The following is a 21248-nucleotide window of genomic DNA, read 5'->3' as shown; positions in this document are numbered from 1 at the left end:
AGAAATGAACCAGGAGACATATGCTGCAGGTATTTCTATGGACGGAAGTACTGTGGTTTGATATGTTTAAATATAGAGAGAACTATAATAAAAAACCTATAGCATAACGAGGCTAGTCGGAGTCAAATGTAGATCTATATTTAGAGACAACAGACTTGTTCCCGCTTAGCTATTCTTTCTTTGTCAGGACTGAAGAACTATTAATATCTTCATGTTTGCATGTGGGAAAAGACTAATTTTGAGACTGAAAATGTTTTGAATGCATCAGTTCCTCCTGAGATTACACACATGCTATAAGGTAAACCAACAGACTTTCAGCTAAATATCTATCTATAGTGATAATTAGAAGAAATATTACTTGAGCAGCAAGGCCATTAAAATGATATTAAAAGAATCGTGGCAGAGAAAAATGGTGTTCAGCATTGTCAACAGTGAGCTAAATGTAATACATCAGTTTTAACATATATTACCAAAAAAGAAATTTTTTAGATTACATTCTATATTACAATAAAACTACAACGTGATGGTCAAACATTTTAATAAAAAAGTAGCAAAGCAACTTTCTGTAACTAGACTTATTTATTTCATTTTTAAACCAGGTCAGAAAGTCTTATTCTGAATGCAGATGCATTAGTTGAAATGCACAAAATGTCTGTTTCCCAACTGCCATTGAATTGAAAAAAGAAGGTACAGTTTGACTGAAAAGCGTGTATGTGAACACCTTAATCAGTCTTTGATGGAAAGAGGGGAAAGAGGAGGTGTAGACCTGAACAGGAATAAATTAAGCATGTATTGAATGTATATAGCGTGAATATTCCCTATGAGCAACATTAGTCCATCTAAACACACCTGTTGACACTCACGTGATCGTAGTCATATTGCGTCAGAAAAATTCTGCTAGTGTTGTCTATGTATCTGAGAGCAAGCTTAATCATTAACCATCTAAGCAGAAACAAATAAAAGCCGTTTGTTTGCAAATGGGCAAATCCCAAAGATAGCTACAAATGATCTGACCAGCAAAAAGATATACAGGGTGTTGAATAAATACTGTGACACAATGGGATTTTAAAGAAAAGGCAAGGAATATGAATCCTTCACTTTCATCCTTCTTTTTCAACTCAAACGCAAGCAGCTTACATTCAAAAGTTCAAGATTCATTCAAGAGCTCTTGCTAGTAGCTGGTTTTGCTTTGCTCTTGAATATAGGCAGTCTTATCCTCCAGGACTTCTTGTAATCAACAGCTTTTTCAATGTTCTCTTTCCCTTGATCTACATAGTTTCCAGCTCGCATCACGGTCTTTGCTATGTTGTTTGCCATTTCACTCTATTAAAGGGGGACGAAACATAAAATTATTATATGGCAAGATCCCATGGCGCTTATGCACAATACTTTCATCATTACATGCATTTTAATAAGACACTTGTGTAAATCGACTATTCTTCCTAGATACACTAAAATGTTTTTAATAATTTTAATAACGTTCAGTGGTTTTAAAACAGGGCTGTCCAAACTCGATCCTTGAGGGCCGGTGTCCTGCAGGTGTGTTAAGGCAAGTCGGAGCTAAACTCCAGGACCGAGTTTGGACAGCCCGGTTTTAAAACTTTTTTCCTGGGGACCTACAGCTCTGCACATTTTGCATGTGTCCCTAATTTACACCTGATTCAGATCATCAGCTCCATAAACTCCGTTGAGTTTATCAGATAAGGAGACATGCAAAGGTGCAGAGCAGGTGGGCCCACAGGAACAAGTTTGAAGGATTGAAAACCACTGTTCTAAGGCATGGTGCATCTTTTATTTTGGTTAATTCACTGAGCTCTCCCAGCAAACATACAGTACCTGGCTATTGACTAACATGGCTATATCCATAAACATGCTATGCAGCTCTCGAATGCTGGCCTCCAGAGAGAGAATATCCATATGCCGTAACTCAATCTCATTCAGTGCTTGCCTCGTCGTGATGCAGGAGTTGATCTGCGCACAAAGAATTGTATTAACATTTGAAGGGAACCTCATGTGGAAAAGTGCGTTCAGCTGTTAACCTTGAAACTTACATTTGAGGTAAACACAGCAGGGTTGTTACTTTGCAGCAAAACCTCAGTCTCCTCTTCGGTGACAACCTGGCCACCTTTAAAAACATTTAATTTTATTTATTTTAATATTTTAAATGTCTTTACTGTCTTACTTTGGATTAAATTAATGCATGCGTGCTGAATAAAAGTATAAATTCTGACCCCAAAGTAAACTAGATACAATTTTAAATATAATACAATACAATATAATATAATATACTGGGCAGTGGTGACCGAAGTCATTTGTTCTGGCGTGCATTAGTTAGTTCACTCACTGATTTCCAGCTGTCTTTGTATGTGATCTTTACTCTTTGTCCGGAAAGATAGCAGTTCTTCGTTGTACATATTCATTATTTCTGCAAACCTTAGTGAAAGCACTGTGTGCTATAGATTAACAAAATAAAGACACGTTTTAATAAAACAAGTATCTGAAGAACAATACTGAATTTGTAATACAGAGTAACATCTCACCTGAGTAGTCTGGATGCGAAAGTACACGGAGCTGCTGTTAGCATTCTCATACTCTGAGAATTTTCCTTCTAAATCTATATGAACAATCATAGTATCGTGTTTGTAAACGTGAGACAAAAGATTCAGTGACAGAATGAACATTACAATCTTTGGTGTACTGGTCAAGACGGTGTACTTCAGTTGAAGTTAAACCCAAAGACGATAGAGTAGAAGATAAAATATAACTTGTTCAATTCCTTAAAAAAAGAGGAAACACTTTAATCCAAAATGTCCAATAAAGCACAACAGAAGCAAGCTTCACTATTTGCAAGTCAAATCATCCCTTAATAATTTCCCCTAAAAATCTTTCATTTCAGAGCTCTGTATATCCACCTTTTCTTGAAATTAATAAAAATTAATAAAATTACCTTTTATTTTAGCTTTGATTACATCGGCTGTGTGCTTGATGTCACTGCTAAACTGCTCAAGTTCCTCTCTCACATCTGTTAATAAGAATAGACATAAAAATGTTGTACAGAGAAACACAGAGTAGAAGTGAACTGTTCTCATGCCTTTTGAACAATAAGACAAAAACATTTTACATTTCCCAAATTTCATAGGTGTCTAATGCATAATACTGTAATACTGTACTCACAATTTGGTGGGTTGATTTCTGTCAAAATGGTACTATGTCTCAGCTTTACTTCTTCCACACAGAGGGAAATTCTCTGTATAAGTCGCTGAACCTCATTAACCTGTACACACGAACATGCACGGGTAAATTTCTTCTTCGAGTTTTTAGTAAAAATGCAAAGATAAAGTAACAGTTCCACGCATAAAAAGGCGTGCAGATGTTTAAAGTGCACATATACAGACCTTGGGGAGGAATTCCTCTAGGAAAGCGTTGGACTCTACTGGAGCGATGATAATGTCATGGCAGAGCTGATCAGGGAAGGGTCACAGACAAAACTAATTTTATAAAAAAGTCAGGAAGAAAGCTGGAACTTTTCTGTCGTATGAACCACTGGCTTCAGCGAATTAAACTTTGTTTTAACATAATAATCAATGCATGTTATCAAGCTGTATTTACGATAGTGAAACTAAGTATACATACACAAATCTTAAACTATCACAGTCTTTTATATCTAAATAACATAAATTTAGGAAATAATGTGAAGTCTCACGGCTGTTAAATCGCCCAGACGGTCCTTCATTTCGACTTCAAATTAATTTCTCACCCGCTACACTACGCACAGCATGACAGAATGATTCGTTGCTAAACTGAGGTGAACGAATCGTTCTTTTGAGTTGAATCTCTTCAGCGATCCAGTTGAAATGATTCACAAAATCGCGCTGAACGATTCATTTGATGTGTACCGAGAATTGATACGAACTGTTCGATCGAACCGATTCGCAGAAAAGCGAATCGGACTTTACAAACAAAAGACAGGTTACAGCCCCGCCTTATTTTACTTCCGTACATCTAGGTGTGCTGAATAAACACCGTCGTTCTCGTTTTATATTATATACGCATGCAGATTAGAGATTAGTTACAGCACTTCTGTTATTAAGGTAAACAAAAGTAAAACAGTGTGAATAAAAGTTACTGTTTAGAAAACAAAAGCGTGGGTTTACAGTTGTCGTGCAGAGTATTATTATTATTATTATATATTTTTGAGTGTTCTTGTTGTTTACATTATTTTATAGCTTATTATTTGAATTATTGTACTGTATGACAATGAGCCTCATATATTGAAAGCTTAAATAACTGCAAGCTCCTGATAGCGGAAAGCCTGAAATAAAATACATTATAAATGCGTAACTGTTTTTATATATATATATATATATATATATATATATATATATATATATATATATATATATATATATTCATTCATCTCAACAGTTCTAGTCTTTGTAGTAGAGTTGACTAGTAGATGGCGCTGTCACAAAAAAACAAAAAACACGCTCATTCTTGCACATGCGCATAACGTTAGCTAGCTGCAGCTACCATGACAACGTATATATACACAAACACACTCGCAGTGCTGAGGAAAGAGCGGTTGTTTTATCTATTTAGTTTTATCTTATCAATACAAACTTATTTTAAGCTTACATACCGATAAATTTGAATTATTTACCACTTATTTAAAAGCAAAAAAATGTCAGTTCCTCACAAAGTTGGGACATTGAAATCTAAACAGGTAAGCCTATGTTATTATCAAGAATGCTAATTAATAAATAATTGTTTTCTAAACTACTTTTAAAACTTAACAGCAAACAAATCTAACTCCGCTTTAAAGCTACATTTTAAAGCTAAATTTCATTTTAAATTTTCAGGGCAGGCTTTTTCAAGTCAACATCTAGTTAATGACTGCTATTTCACTTAAGAATTGCGCTGCACTGATAGAGACCCAAAGATTTATATTTTCTTTCTTAAAATGAAGGCACCTAATATTAACAGCCACCAAAAGGCAGCTGTGGCAAAGGGTGTCAAAGCCATTGGAAAGAAGAAGGTAACACAATTTTCATTGAGATAGGAATGAATGTTTTGTCGCACAGGGATTGTAGCCTCTTTTGTCATGTAGGATGAGGAGGAAGGGCAAGACACGGCTGAAGGAGAGGAATGGATGCAGGGGAAAACTCTCGTGAAGCCTCCAGACCAGCTGGACTTAACTGAAGCAGTGTGTAAACCTGGAGAGGACCTGTGGTCTGGCTCTGCCTACTTTATGTCATATTTTAGCAATGTTGGGATCATTACTTACACATTTGTATTTCTTGTCTTCAAAAGGAGCTGAATGAAGAGATTACCCGAGTACTAAAAGCAAGCAATCCAAATGCTCCACAAAACGTTGTCAGATACAGTTTCAAAGTAAAATAAAAACACTGCAGCACCTCTACAACTTATTGAAATGATGGTCCTTTACCATAAGGATGTAAAATCAGCGTAACAAATCACTAAAAGCTGTTGTCTTTTCAGGAGGGCTGCTATAAACCAATTGTCTTTGTGGATCAGATGGCTATTCACTTTGAACTAGAAGGGAATCTTGTGCACAAAGAATCTGATGAAGGTCGGAGATTGATGGCTAAACAAGCTGAAGTGGATGACGGCGGAGGAGATGAGAGGCCAGATAATGTGGCCATCAAAGCTGGCAAGAGAGAGCAGAAACTCACCAACCAATTCAACTTTAACGAGAGAGCTTCTCAGACGCTAAACAATGCTCCAAGAGTAAGAGTAACTATGGATTACATTTCTGAAGTTTTATCTGCCTTCTGTTTATTGCTAAGTCGTTTAACAGGTGTGATTTTGCAGATTCTCTTTTACATGGACACAATGGTGAAAGCTCATAGACAGACTTAATTTTGTGTACTTTCAGTTTATGCATAAGCCACTTTAGTTTTTAATTTATGTTTTGCAGGACATGAGTTGTCAAACTGAGCCTCCTCCTCGTGCAAACTTCTCAGCTACAGCCAATCAGGTGGGAAACTCTATGCATGTGCTTGTAAATTATTTGTATAAAATTACAGCAATTACAATTAAAACTGTGCCCTGCTCTTTCTGTAGTGGGAGATTTATGACTTTTACACAGAGGAGCTTCAAAGGCGGGAGAAAAGTAAAGAGAAGCACGAAGGCCAGTTCCTAATTAAGGAGGAGGACAAGAGCAAGAAAAAGATGATTCAAGCTGAGACTCAGGTGGCTAGACAAGAAATATGTACAGTATAATCAAGAAAATGATCATTTAGTTCAAGAAAGCGATTGATTTGTTTTAAAAGACGAGAGTTAAAGGAACTTTATAACCTTTTGCTTTACAGAATGATGACATATCCCAATTAGCCAAGGCGGTCAAGATCATTGAGCGTATGGCGAATCAAAATATATTTGATGATATTGCTCAAGGTAATTATTAAAAATAAAGTATTTTTACTGCCACACCCTTTATTTTAGATGGACAGACATTTCAAAGTGTTCAAAAAGGAGCATGCAATTGACTGATGTAAATGCCATTATATCCAAACCTTAGATTTCATGTACTTTGATGATGCATCCGATGAATTCAGAGGAGAGAAGGGCACTCTTCTCCCTCTATGGACATTTCAGTATGATAATGCCAAAAGTCTGTCTGTGACTGCCCTCTGCTGGTAAGTTTCACACTAAAAACAAATGCAGTCATTTTTGAGCACAAGAAATATGACCATTTAAGTGACATATTGTGTTTTTGTTTATTTCTAGGAATCACAAATACAATGATTTGTTTGCTGTCGGTCTGGGTTCTAGTAAGTTTACTATTTATCTTATACAAAGAATAATTTGCAAGTTAGATTATGAAATGTGCTCTGAAATGTGTTTCATCTGCTCCTTCAGATGAATTTACTCAGCAAGGAGGTGGCATGCTTGTCTTCTACACCTTAAAAAACCCAAGTTACCCAGAATTCATCTTTAACACAACATCAGGAGTAATGTGTTTAGACATCCATGAACGTCTGTCTTACCTGGTGGCTGTGGGATTATATGACGGCTGTGTCGCAGTGTACAACCTGAAGAAAAGACTGATCAACCTATTTACAACAGCAGAGCCAGCGCAGGCAAACACACAAGTCCTGTGATGCAGGTATAAATGAGGAGGAAGTGACCAAAAATATACAAATTATAATATAACAATAATACTATTACTAATACCTACTAGTGCCGTAATATGCAGTATTGATTAATGGCTATTTAATTATAATAATATTTCACAAAATTACTGCTCCGTTAAATAAATGCAGCCTTGGTAAGCATTAGAGACTTCTTTAAAAAAATAAAAAATATCTTACAAACCCAGTGATTGTAGGATATAGTTTTTGTGACTAGTTTCATTGTAGATTTATTTCATTGTCTTCATTACAGGTGAAGTGGCAGAAAGATGATTTGGACAGTAATCATAACTTCATTTCAGTGGCTGCTGATGGACGAGTGGTGTCTTGGACTTTGGTAAAGGTACAGAAGGAAATATCTAAAGTTGATTATTTCCTCATTATTGTATGAGGTTAATTAATGCTAATCATTCGGATTTTAGCATGAACTGGTCTTCACAGACATAATCAAGCTCCCAGTCATTGACACGATTCCGGATGACTTGAAGGATGTCATTCCTACAGGTATGTGTCACCTTACAGTACCACACTAGTCAGATGTTACAACTTTTTAGATTTAATACATTAATTTGACACTATTATATAAAAAATTATGTTTATGAAAACATGCAATGATGATGTGAGTGGGGTTTTCTTGTAGTATAAGGACAGGAGCCCTTCAGCTGTATATATATTCACAATACAGTACAAAGAATGTAATCAGTTGCTTCTTTTGCTGGCGACATAGCTTTCTATGACAGGGTTTCATTCATGTGTTGTATTTCACCTGTTGAGACATAACAGTGATAATTCAGTTTCATCATATAAAGAATACAAATGACTTTTGTTAAATGTTTGAATCTGGGTTTATTGTATATCTTAAGTGAGCTTCTTTTCGGTTTCAATTATATTCAGATTTTTTTTTCTTCGAGAAGTTACACATGAGCAGTTATAATGTCAAATTGAATAAATGTGCTAATGGTGCAAAAAAGAAAAACGCATGCATAAAATATTATCATACTGACTGAAGTTATTTTCTCTGTCTAGTTGGAACATCTTTGGACTTCCACAAACAAAAGGACTACAGTTTTCTTGTTGGCACTGAACATGGAAAGATTCACAAGGTCAGTCATATACCACGGCCAAGATCATAATTTATACCAAGGCCAATCATACAATGAATCAACCAAACATTTTTTTAACACTAACAAGTGACCTGTGAACATCCTGCCCCTCTAGAGATCTGCACTCTCATTATTCTCATTATTCACATCTCATTATTCTTCTGGGTTTGAATCTGGGAAAAGTAGCTTGTTGTATTTGTTGTCTCCTGCTGAGCAGTCAATGTTTATATAATATCCCTGTCATCAAACAGAGAGGAAGTGTTCTTATTAGCTGCCTGTCTCTGCACTGCTATCACGGCAGCGCAGGCGCAGCAGCTACAATAACATTCCGTCTCTGTCTCTCCTTCTTTATTTATATTTTTCACTCTGCCAGCCAGGGTAGACTAGCATTCAAACTATTCATTTTGACAGACCAGACAGTTTTGTTTCTCATCTGTATGCCGCACTGTACTCCATAACTTGTTCTGCTCTAAATTACAAACATCACATGCAAACATATGTTCTTTAAAATGATTTCCATTTAGATTTGACTCCAAAATCTCCCAACATCCCACTTTTACAAAACACATACTCAAATTTAGATAACTGTCTAAATGGGGTCCATATACCTTTATTTTTTGTGAATATAATAAATATATATACTATAACCTTGTAAAAACATGTTTTGCCATGTGCACGAATTATAGAATGTGTCATGCAACAGCCCTTATGCTAAACAGATGCTGCAGGACTTATCTTATCGCTGACATTACCAGACCTTCTCAGTCTGGAAGCACATTGCCAACCTTTATTTAAGAGATTAGAGGTCACAACACCAGGACTCCCTTTAAAATTCTTGACCTTCAGATAAAATTGACATTTCTTTACAAAATCATTTTCTATTCAAAATTGTGAGCCGCTCAATTAAAGTGACTCAGAATGTTATCTGATGATGCTTTCAGCTGTAATTCTGATACTGAGACAAGCTTTGCTAGCATAGAAGCCATGGTAACGGCAACTGCTCTGGTTTGGGCCTTTTGTTAGAAAGTCTCAGCTTTTACTCAAATATATACTATGGCTAATTGGCTCTTGGTGGATGGTCAGAAAAAAATACATTACTGAAGAAATGCAAGGTAAATCCAAAACACAAAAAGAGTCCAGCAGATGAAGATGCTCAGAACATTAGATTACAGTAGAGGTACTTCACAATGCAATAAATCATGTGCACCTCAAATCGTATTTTGAAAGAACACAGATTAAAGTTTCATCATCGGATATGATGGATTATCATAAGCAAGTTAAGTAAAATGGAAACTCAAATGCTAAATTGTGTAAATGTGCTTAGTAGTTTCAATCTTTAAAAGTTAATTTAGTGTTATTGTTTTTTTTTCTCTGTAATACTCATACAACTGCAAGTAATGCAGTACTCATAGAAACTGCATTTTTGATTAACCAATTTTCTGTATGCTATAATAAGCAATAAAATGATCTTAGAGCAAAACATTCCTGATTGTTTTAGGAGATCTGCCTAGCATCCTCTACAGATTGGCAAAGATGTTGGGCAGCTGTGTTGGAGGCTCATTTAATGCTAGAATGTTAGAGACATACCGCTGGGCAAAAACTGGCCCCTGTCTCCCTAAAGACTGACAGCTGATGTAGAGCTCTGTGTTCTTTAGATTTATCTCTCAGATTAAACTCAAAGCCCTTCTGCTGTGTGATGCACTGCCCGAGGGAAAACAATGAATTCGATCCATCATGCACTTCTCCTGAACTACACAATGCAAACTAAACAAGAAAAATTGTGTTTTTCTCTTTGCAAAGAATGTTTTAAATGTCACTACTAATTCTGCAAATGTTATTCATAAGCACCAGTGGATATTTAAGCAGTATAACAGGAGCAAGAGTGTTGTATACAAAACAGCAATTTTGTAATGTTAGTCTAACCAGGAATGAGTTTGTGTTTTACAGGGCTCCAAATACTATTCTAGCAAATTCCTGGAAAAATATGATGCCCACTTCATGAATGTCACTCGTGTGAGGTGGAATCCCTTCCATCCTGATGTCTTCATCTCCTGTGGCTGGGACTGGATGGTCAAAATTTGGGATCAAACTATGAAGTATGAGCACTATTCCCTACAGCGCTGTCTACAGCGGCCTTTTCCAGCCTCTAAAAATAGCATCCTGTTACTTATCCTTCAGTTGGCATGGCCTGAATTTCATTTCAGAAAAAAGACTATAAAGGACTACAATATTTTCAACATTAACAAAAAAAAATTATCCCACCTAAATTTTTGATTACAGAACTAATTTTTCTCTTACAGTTGGTGCAATTATTGGCTGAATATTTTAATTTAGATACATCCCAACATGACTATAATTGATGTACTGTTTCATACTCCCATATAATTGTAATAAATAATATAAATTTTGCATTTGTAGACCTCGAGTTGTGCTCGAGCGCCAGCATTTTGATATTTGAGTAGATTTTAGAGTGTCAGTCTTCACCCTCTCATAGCATTAGAATTAAAACTATGAATACATATTTGTGGGAATTTCCTGCATTGTAATTACAGAACTTTGTGGGATTAGTAAAATTATACACAATAACTGCCATTTTGTGAATTTCAGGCCTTTGTTTTCTTAATTTAATTATGCATGCATTGCTCTTCCAATTACAATAAACACAATTAGTTTGTCAGTGCTTTTACTTGACAAACCAATTAGGTTGTCAAAAGACATCCTTGGGTTGATAATAATGAATTAATCTGTCATTTTGACTGCACATTTTGTTTAAGTGTTAGTGGATTTAGTGGATTTTTTAGATGCAGTATCCCTAATTCACCAACAGAGAGCTCTTGTGCTTTGCTGTAAAACAGCATTGGATCTCTTTTCCTGTTGTATGTCTGGTTTTGTTAGAGCTTTACCTCCTGAAATAATCAAAGGATCTGATCAAATGAATGCAGCCTTTCTGGTACATTTTACACCTTTAAAAATCAGACATTGGTTACTCTTACTGCCCACATTTGAACAAAGGTTCTGGATATCTCTTTTTTAGCATGCCTACATTAGATGAATTAAGAATGGGAGCTCTATAGTTTGTGAACACTACACTTTTTTGTAAATAGGCTCATTGGTAATTTTTGACCGCAATGCTACTGGTGGTGCTACTAAAGATCGGCTGAATAGATTAAAAAAAAGATAAAAACGGTATAACTTAACTTATTAACTCTGGGGGAGTTGGAGAATGAGCCTATTTCCAAAAAAAGTGGAAGGTTCCTGATTGAATCGTACTGTAGCTAATATAAGTGACAGTACATGTCTATCACAGGTCTCCTCTGTTCACCTTTGAGCTGAAAACTGCAGTGACAGATGTGGCCTGGGCTCCATACTCCTCTACTATCTTTGCCGCTGTCACCACTGATGGAAAGGTAAAGAGCCTACCCAACTCTAATACAAACACAACAGTAAAGTCCGCAAGTTCTACATTAATTTTTGATGTTATCAGATTAAGGCTTCTTAAGTGGCTATAATAATAATAATCCACCCATTCATCCATCCCTCCATTTTCCAAACCATATTATTATAATAATATAAATAAAAATTATTCTTTATCTTAAAACAACAGTATTACCAGCTAGTCCTTTCTCTCTCATATATAGTATTGAACAGCCGATTCATTCAAGTGAGTAGTTTTGTTAGTAATGTTTATGTAACTGAATGATTAAGAAAAACAAAGACCTTGTGTGAAAGTTTCAGTACAACATTTTAGTTCTTCTTTATTTAAGCAGTTTTTTTGAAAGTAGCCTCTCCAACACTGGATGACAGCAATAGAATGTTCTTCACAAACAGGAAATAGAATGGTCAGTTCATATGAGAATTGTTCATAATGGGAATTATTAAATGTCCCCTTTACTAGCCTTACTAATACCTCCCCAGCATCAACCTATTTCACTAAAAGGTCTCAGTAAACAGCAAAGAAGTGCTGCATTAAACTGTAACTGTCATGACACAGTGCACTTATTGTCTGACAGTTGTGCATGTGTGATTTACACAAGGGATATTCACACACACGCCCCCTTATGATGAATGTAATAATTGCTAATGAAAAATAGTAGCAGCCAGACAGTGGGATGCTATACCAACAGTGCTCGACTGCACCTGTAAACTGCAGCACACAGACAAACCAACACACATACACTATGCTGTCCCTTCATTGGCAATTAGTCTCAAATCACACAGCAGGTCTCAAGCTCTTGTCTCAGGCAGCCTCAGGCTTCACCTGTCAGTCTTGCAGTCCTGATAGGTTTAAACTGCCGTGCTGTGGCGGCTGTCACTGTTATTTGCTAACACCGTAACTCTGATGGGCTAAATTACACCTGCCCTCTACAGGAAACCCATTACAGCTTGTTCCAATAAATACCACACTCTGTTCTCCAACAAAACCAAATAACCCGAATGCTGCTTTACTGTAATGCCAAAGGTACAATGTCAGCAACTTCTGAGAATGTAGTTTCCTTTTAAAGTAATAGTTTCAAAGTGGTGTTTTTTTCCCAAATGATTTTAAAAGCAAATTTCAGTTTATTTTCTCCATATACATCCAGCAGAGACAGTAGCATTTCTAAACATCCATTTTTTTTAAAGAATTGCAACTTTATAAATGTAATATATTTATAAGTATCAATGTAACATATAATGTCATGTTTTTGAGATTTTTTCATAATTATTCAACCCCTATTCAACATTGTTGTTAAAGGGTTAGTTCACCCCAAAATGAAAATTTTGTCATTAATTACTCCAATGTCATTAATTAATTACTCATGGCATTCCAAAACCTTAAGACCTTCATTCATCTACAGAACATAAATTAAGATATTTTTGATGAAGCTATCTGACCCTCTAAAGACAGCAACAAAACTGAAATGTTCCCAGCTCACATAGAAAATATATTGTTAAAACAGTCTATGTGACATCAGTGGCTCAACTTTTGCAACCTCTACAAGAATACTTTTTTGTGAAAAAGAAAACAAAAATAACATAATTTACTCAACCAGTTACGTCTTCCATCATTAGAAGTTATGGTATTTAAAAAAAAAAAATCTTGTAGTATCACAAAACTGAAGTTGAGCCTCTGATGTCACATGGACTGTTTTACCAATGTATTTACTACATTTCTTCACCTGGGAACCTCGGACCTTAGTCATTTTGGGCTAAACTAACACTTTAAGTCAAGTCTTTAAGACCTCTAGAAACTATCACAAAAAATTGAGAAAATGTAAAAAAAAAAAAAAAAAAAACCTGGATAGATCTGGAACAATGATTTATGACCAAACTGGAACTTTCTGAACTATGTATCAGGAGTATGTCTGGTGCAAAAAAAAGCTTATTAACATAAGAACACCATCTCCATTGTCAAACATGGCTCCATGGCTGTTTTGCTATTGCAGGAAATTGAAATGTTGACTGTATGAAAGACATCATAGATTCTTTGGAGGCTATTTTGCCAAAGATTAGGATGTTTTCAATGCAGAGACTGAAGCTTGATGATCAATGGACTTTCCAGCAGGAAAGCCATCTTAAAACGTACATCTAAATCTAATTAGGTTTTGTTCAGGGATTGGTTATAGAATGTTCTTGAGTAAAATGTTCCATCTTCAGATTTAAATCTCATTGAAAATATTTGGTGGAACTTGGGGAAGCTGTAGCAACATGAAAACCAAAGATTATTAATGATCTAGAAGTGTGGAATGGGCAGTAGTTTGCAGTAGAGAGATGACAGAAGCTTCTAGGCACTTACAGGCAATCTTTATTGGTTTAATAAAAGATTTTGCACATGTTGATTTGATTTTTGGGCGTCAAATAATGTTGGAACATGAATGTTTAGAGCCTATTTGAGAGCAATATGTCTTGAAGATAAAGAGGGTTTGATTGAAACTATAAATGTATGTACCACTCAGGTCCTGACAGACATTTTCTGCAGAAATTGTACACCATTCAGTAAAAAAAAACAAAAAACGAAATGAAACAAATAAACAAAATTATATTAAATACATACATAATTATTTGTAAAATAACAAAGAGAGAAAGCTCATTTGGGCTTCCTTCTTTATCTCAGTAGATAGGACACACTATGTGATTTAATGTTTGCCAATATCACACTAGTATTGGAATGGGTCCAGATCTCTGCTGCCAGTCGGCTGCCTCAGCTATTTCAAAATGCCACGAAGAAATTCATTGCAGGCAAGCCTACAAAAATAAATATTGCTGACATATCTTGAAACATCAAAACACAGGCTGTACTGCATGAGTTCTAATCTTTAAAGGGGCTTTCTTCCTTCAAGCTCATAGCGCCAAAGATGTTGTGTTAGATCTGGTGTTACTCCTGCATTTGCAGATGGCATCATTAGTACTGACGTAGTGCGTGTCCTCTGCATCACTGCGTCAGCTGCCCAGAATATCATCGGTCTGTTAAGATAGATTCACACTCGCTGACTAATTATGAGCCATGCTGCTTGACAAATATTTACTAATGAGTATCCAAGCCTGTATCCTGTGTCCCCATCTCCCATCTCTGTCTTTCATCTGCCTATGCTTAGGTGGGCAGCATGATACATGAATGACAATGAGGATGATGGGAATTCTAATCACCCATCCCTCACTCACTCTCTCTGTATCATTTGGATTTTTTTTTTTTTTTTTTTTTTTTTTTTACTGAATGTAGCAGAAGATGAGATACTGTCATCCACAGATTGCATTTGTCGCACTGAGACTGATTCTTAATCTGTATTTCTTAGAGACACAAACATAAACACATTTTAAACTTTTCATAAACAGCAAACGTGCTTCATATGTATTAAAAATATTTCTAAAAACACATAAATATAATACATATGTTATAAAATGTAACATATAATGTTATATATTATTTAATTAATTAATGAAAATAATTATACTACCCTCTATACATACTATCGCACAAATAATAGTGTCCTCTAGCAGATGGTCTGCATTCTTACACCTCCACAATCACACGTATTCTTGTGCTCATACATATGAATATATTAAAATACAAGCGCACACAAACTCGAATGCATCTTAGGCTAACTGACACTCAGAGCCAAAGCAAGAGAATACATTATAGAGGTGCTAATGTCTGCTTCACACTGAAAACATCAAAACAGACACTCATTCAACACTCATTAATGCATTGACTAAAACTGCCTTCTCCTTTTCCATTTCTCTTAGGTCCATGTGTTCGACCTCAGCATTAACAAATATGAGGCTCTCTGCCAGCAAAAAGTGGTGTCCAAGAAGACCAAGCTCTTGCACATTGAATTCAACCCTGTCCATCCCATCATCATCGTGGGCGATGACCGCGGCCATGTCACTAGCCTCAAGCTCTCTCCCAACCTCCGCAAGAAGCCTAAGGTAGGAAATGCGCTCATATTACATATAGGCCTCCGATGAACCACATGCTTAATCGATCAGTGCTGTTTAAATCAGTACTGTGCCACATACTTCATGTGCTGAACTGCTGTATCTGCATCTCTGTGACGGCTTCAGACTTAAATTTACAGCAGAACCCACAGCAGTTCAAAGAAAAATCATTTGTTAGCAGAGTTATCGCACATCTCAATTTACTGACATTGGATGAGAATGTTTTGGAACCACATTAACGCAGCATGCTGAACATAAATTCAAGTATCATTTGTTTGCTAGGCATTAAAATGGTAATTTAAGACATCAGTCAGACTGTACTGTGGGACAAGTGCTTTTGGAAAAACAAGATGCGGAAATACACATGATCCAACTAAAGATTTCTGATGTTTTGCAGTGATTGCAAAATAATTTTAGATAAATCTCCTCAGAAATTAAATGTTAAGAGTGTTATCGCTGACAGTCATCCCCCTTTACAATTTTTAGTTGATCGGGATCAATCAGAGGTTTTGAATGTATGCTTTCAATTGTCTCCGCACATCAGTGTGGAGTAAGAGAAAATTTCAGCAACCGTGCAATTATATAGTTCACCTTTAATGTTCAATGTACACTGTTCCTGAAAAGTTTGGAGGCTAAGGTGCCGTTGTTTTCATTCAGGCTTCTAGAGGAACCTGATTATGTGTTGAGCCCTCAGTTAACGGTCAGATACTACTGTATATAACAATGGCAGCACATAATTAAAATTCTTCTGCCTCACAGACTAGCTGCTGTCTGTCAAACCTCTACTTGTGAAATGTTTAATTTGTTGTTTGGAGATCTCAGTCAGTGTCAGCGCTCAGTGTTGATGTGTTTTGTTGGTGACAGTCATTATATTTGATTGGCTGAAAAGGCTCATTCTAATGGCACACAGTGTCACAGGTTGAGTGGCTGTGTCCACTAATGCTTTTGATTAGCAAGAAAGCTGTATTATTGCTGCCATGGCTGTATTTGTCTTAAACAGAGAGAAAACTGCTGAGTACAGTGACTTTTAATATGACTGATGATACTCAGAAATGCAACACATTCAGTGTATCCTCGAGTCATTAATCATCAGCTTTCCAACAACCTAATGTCATTATTGCTTCTGAAAGCGCACAATTACCCCTGATGCAGTGGCTGATCTTAGATAAATTCATTTAAAACTTTCTGTTTTGCCTCATCAAGAGGATGATCTGCATTGCACATTGCTTTATTTAAAGGTAAAGTGTACATTTCCGCACAAAACGTTACTGCAAACGTAACTAGTAAATTTCCCACCATATTGCAGATGATCCTGTTCCCATTTTTTAAATAGATTGATATGTAAAAATGCCCAATAGTCAATATTTGTATAATTGTATAAATATATAGAAATAAATGAGCAACTAAATCAGTAACTAGGGAAACAAAGAAGAACACACTAGAAACAATTTAGGAGTAAACATAAATTACACAACTATTAAACAATAAACTCATATAAGCTATGAAACAAGAAATTATTTTATATATTAGGTTCAGAATTGAATTGTGGGAGTCCCTAACAGGTTGGCATGCATATAAGGTGCATTTACATTCTTTGGAAAGTCAAATTTTGAATGCATTATTATGTCTCTGAATATAAGATGTTTTAAAAATACTTATTTTCATTATATATAAAATTACTTAAATTCATTTATAATGTTACGTTTTTCAATGAGCAAAATTTATCTCACCTTTATATAAATCCAATACATGAAAAAATAGTCTCACAAAATAAAGAAAACAAAAACAAGTTTTAGAATACAAACCTTTATGAAGCACTGTGATGACATTGATTATTTGGATAAAGTGCTTGACCTTTGCAGGATTCCAGTTGTGCTAATGTGAGTGTAGGTCAATGCTGGCTGAAGCCAGACATGTATACCTGTCTACAAGCTATATATTAAAGCTGTGGGACCCATGGGGTGGCGTTTGAGACGGTGACTAAAAACAGCATGTTACAAACTCAATGGAAACGGTCAGCTGTTTTCCAGGTTAGGACAGTACACCAACACACACACGTCTCACCTCCCATGAGCCTTCCTCCATGTCTTTCTGTGCCTGTGACTCATCAATCACAGTATCCACATTATTCCTGCAGCTAGATCTCTTTTTAAAGACTGTTTTATATTCACCGCATGAAGAGTCAGGTCAGTGTTCATTCCTGAGCTTTCAGTTTGTCGTCTCGGCTGCTGATTTATTTTCTTATCTACTTTGTTCCACAACAGTCTCAACAGTCAGAAACTTTCCCCAAAACTCTGCTTTGCTGGTTTGAAGTAACAGGGTCACCAGATAAACTTTATTTGCACAACACTAACTGCAATTACAAGAGACATTAGACGTCCTCATGGCAATAGAGCCACTTAATAGCAGTAAAATCTTCCTCTTTACTTTATATATATATATATATATATATATATATATATATATATACACTGTATGTACCTACATATAGCTTAATTCGACGTTGCAAAATAACAAGGTCATTTAAGATGCTGTAGGTCTTTTTTGCTGTAGGATAACTTCCTCTCTTGATGTTACAGAAACTAAAACAAAGTCTAGCATGAAAGCTCCGTAGCAAGAACAAAAAACAACGTCCAGCTGATCAGAAATAGAAAAAAGTCTCTTTGATTGACATTTTTCAATCTCCCAGATGTATTTCCCTACCGGCCCTCCCTCGTTAGGATTTGATGGATTCTAGGAATAGCTGTAACCTTGAGCTACTTATTGGAGCTCATTGAAGATTCATCGCTCCACTGCAGCTCTGTGAATATCTGAACATTAGCATTCTGCTGAGCACATTTAGCAGATGTTCTCAGAGTGATTACCAGACTCATAATTGCTTAAAATTTTGCCTAATGATTGACAGGAACCGGAGAGTGTTTAATTAGTGGAAGTGAATATTTCTGCAGAGAAGTTCATCTGGTCTGGTTTAGTTCATTACGACCCTGGCATGGACAGTAACCATAGCGATCTTTGATTATTCTCCCCCGAGGAAGCAATGTGTCACTGTAATCGTATCAGACAAATGTCATGCGAGATTAGAGTGAATCTCTGACGGTTTTGTTCCGCCGCGGCACACGGAGGAAATAACATCGCACTAACACCTCTCTCATTACCTCCGCCGGTCGAGATGGAAACGTTTAAATGGGAGCTTCACACTGAGAAGTGTTTGTGATTGTTAGTGGCACCCCTGCTTCAGTCCTCTCACTACCAGCAGCTGACTCATCTCGGCCTCTTCATTTCTCTCTTTGGCTCCACAGGAGAAGAAGGGTCAGGACTTGCCGAAGGGGCCGGAGGTGGAAATAGCAAAGATGGAGCAACTGTTGAGCTCACTGAGATAGCCTGGGAACAATCAGAAGAACTCAGGAACAGTAAGACCAGGACGAATGCAAATACTACAAATTCATTACAAACAACTTAAAATATACAGTCAAATTAAATTAAATAAAATTGCATCTAATGGATTTAATCATGTAACAGCAAACAGAAACTTTTAAGGAAAGAAGACTAGGAAAATAAGTCTTGAAATATCCTGAATGCACAAGTATTAACACCCCTCAGCTAATATTTGGTTGAAATGCCACTTTGTGCCAATATGGTCTGGTATTTGACACTATCCACGATTGTCTTTATCTTTACTATTGCCCCAGTCCCAGCTGAAGAGAAGCAGCCCTATAGAATGATACTGACCCAAGCTTGCTTCATTGTGAGTTAGAGCTGTACGATTCTGGATAAACTGAGTATGCTGTTTTTTTGGTTTTTTTAAATAGAGATCATGATTTTATAACGATTCTAAACGTAAAATAAAAGTAACATTTATAATATCCTCATTCTATTCAAAAATGTTTAATTCATTTGAATGAATTATAAAAAGGTTTGAATGAATGATTAAATTACAACATTTTTGTCAGTTGCCTAAAACAATGTAATCAACATTGTAATCAGTAAGCGTTATTTGAAGCAAAAATTACTTTCAAAAGATGATTGACTTCATTTTGATCGCTGTCATAGACATGAGTGTTATTATCCGAACTATAAACGTCTATCCCAGTGCCCAGTGTAATAGACCAATCTTTGTGTGCAGTCTGCAGTTTTTGTGCCAAACACACATTGTAAAATCATGACCAAAAAGTTCAGTTTGGTTTTGCTGGAACATTAAACATTATGCCTCATTATTGTCATTATGCCAGATGCTTTACAGAATACAGAATATCGCTGTCACATGCAACAAGTGATCAGTACTTGCCAAATATTCTTGCAGCTCCTTTAATGCTACTTTAGTTCTCTTGGCAGTCTCCTTAATAACTTTTCATCTTGTTTTTAACAACAGGTGACTTTGTGTTTCTTTTGCCGTGTCGCATTGTGGCACCCCATTGTCTCCACTTGTTGATGTTTGCCTTTACCATATTCCAGGGCACATCTAATATGTGAAATAAGGTAGCTCATTTATAAGATGTTCAAAAAAAGACCAAGATTTGTATGGATATTTCAACGTATTTATTAAATGTTCATAATCTACTTTAACTACTATTTAATTTTCTCTGATATTCTCAAGAAAAGATGCTGTTAATAGTGCACCGGTCCCTCTGGCCCATTGCACAAGCAAACAACCACAATAAAACATGCACTTCTTATTAAAATTTCTCTTTCAGACACAAAGCAGGACAATTCATTATTAAAATCTAATTCTTGCACTAGAGCGTTTATTTGTTTTTGTGCTAATTAGCATAACACTGATTGCTAGCTGGTTGGCTGCAGGTGTGGGGTTTCACTGACATTGCCAGGCACTACTGAATGACTCTAAAGAGGCGACTGAGAGTCTCTTTACCTTTACATAAAACCCTCAGGCAGAGTGGTATAGTATAAGAGAGCTCAGGTACAGTCCAGCAGCCCACGCTCAGCCAACTCACTCCTCATCCTCGAGTGTTTTTACATGACGCCTCACTTACGCATGCCTCTATGAATAGCATAAAACATCTATGAAATCATGTTTTAATTCATGACAAACCGTGTCATCCAATCCGCGATTGATCGCTGCAGGCAGTACAAAATATACCCAAGCGTTCCATCTCCAAGTTTTTTTTTTTTCCCCTCACGCCGTCAGCAAGTACCTCTGCTCGTTCCTCTGACGCGTGTTCTCTAGAGTCAGCACTGGGACGCTCTCCTGGCTGGAGGGAACCTTGCATGCTTTGCAGAGGATCAGTATCAGAGCCAGGATGAGCAAAGCTACCAGGATGTTACATGCTATGGCCACCACTGCGGCGGTGGACAGTCCTGTGGTAGAGATGGAGTCTTCACGGTCACATAGCTGCATCGCTGACACAGACACGGCCTCCCTCAGACCAGCTGTCAGCCCCAGAACACACCGCTCTGATCCGTGACCTGTGAAGCTCAGCGCTTTGAAGTCACCATCACTCTGCTGTCATTATTCGTCACCCAGAGTTCCTCTTGACCGTCTGATCCTGTGTGAACAAGCGCGTCCTACTTTTCACATCTCTTATGTTCGCAGATCAAGGACACACTGTGTTCTGGTTCTGGA

The 21248-nt window shown here is 36.5% G+C and overlaps 2 protein-coding genes across 2 annotated transcripts; one reads left to right on the top strand and one right to left on the bottom strand.

Moving 5' to 3' along the window:
• Nucleotides 1-564: 564 nt before the first annotated feature.
• On the bottom strand, nt 565-3811 carry stx2a (syntaxin 2a). The gene is made up of 9 exons (XM_043221735.1): nt 3704-3811; nt 3396-3461; nt 3175-3274; nt 2948-3022; nt 2541-2614; nt 2345-2453; nt 2052-2125; nt 1837-1971; nt 565-1323 (listed from the first exon to the last, which is right to left on the bottom strand). The coding sequence occupies exons 1-9, from the start codon at nt 3731-3733 to the stop codon at nt 1159-1161; spliced, it is 828 nt and encodes a 275-aa protein (XP_043077670.1). The 5' UTR covers nt 3734-3811; the 3' UTR covers nt 565-1158.
• A 741-nt stretch (nt 3812-4552) lies between these two features.
• LOC122326143 (dynein axonemal intermediate chain 1-like) lies at nt 4553-20806 on the top strand. The gene is given in 19 exon segments (XM_043220835.1): nt 4553-4723; nt 4967-5035; nt 5108-5203; nt 5311-5391; nt 5500-5748; nt 5939-5998; nt 6085-6213; nt 6333-6417; nt 6542-6659; nt 6751-6794; nt 6883-7065; nt 7068-7129; nt 7408-7497; nt 7577-7658; nt 8181-8257; nt 10205-10353; nt 11565-11664; nt 15479-15661; nt 18970-20806. Coding segments are annotated over 19 exon segments (1980 nt in total). The 5' UTR covers nt 4553-4681; the 3' UTR covers nt 19051-20806.
• The last annotated feature ends 442 nt before the right edge of the window (nt 20807-21248 follow it).

Source organism: Puntigrus tetrazona, chromosome 21, assembly GCF_018831695.1.
Source record: "Puntigrus tetrazona isolate hp1 chromosome 21, ASM1883169v1, whole genome shotgun sequence".
NCBI classification, from domain to species: domain Eukaryota; kingdom Metazoa; phylum Chordata; class Actinopteri; order Cypriniformes; family Cyprinidae; genus Puntigrus; species Puntigrus tetrazona.
Note: the sequence above shows the minus strand (reverse complement) of the source record. Positions and strands in the feature narration are given on the sequence as shown.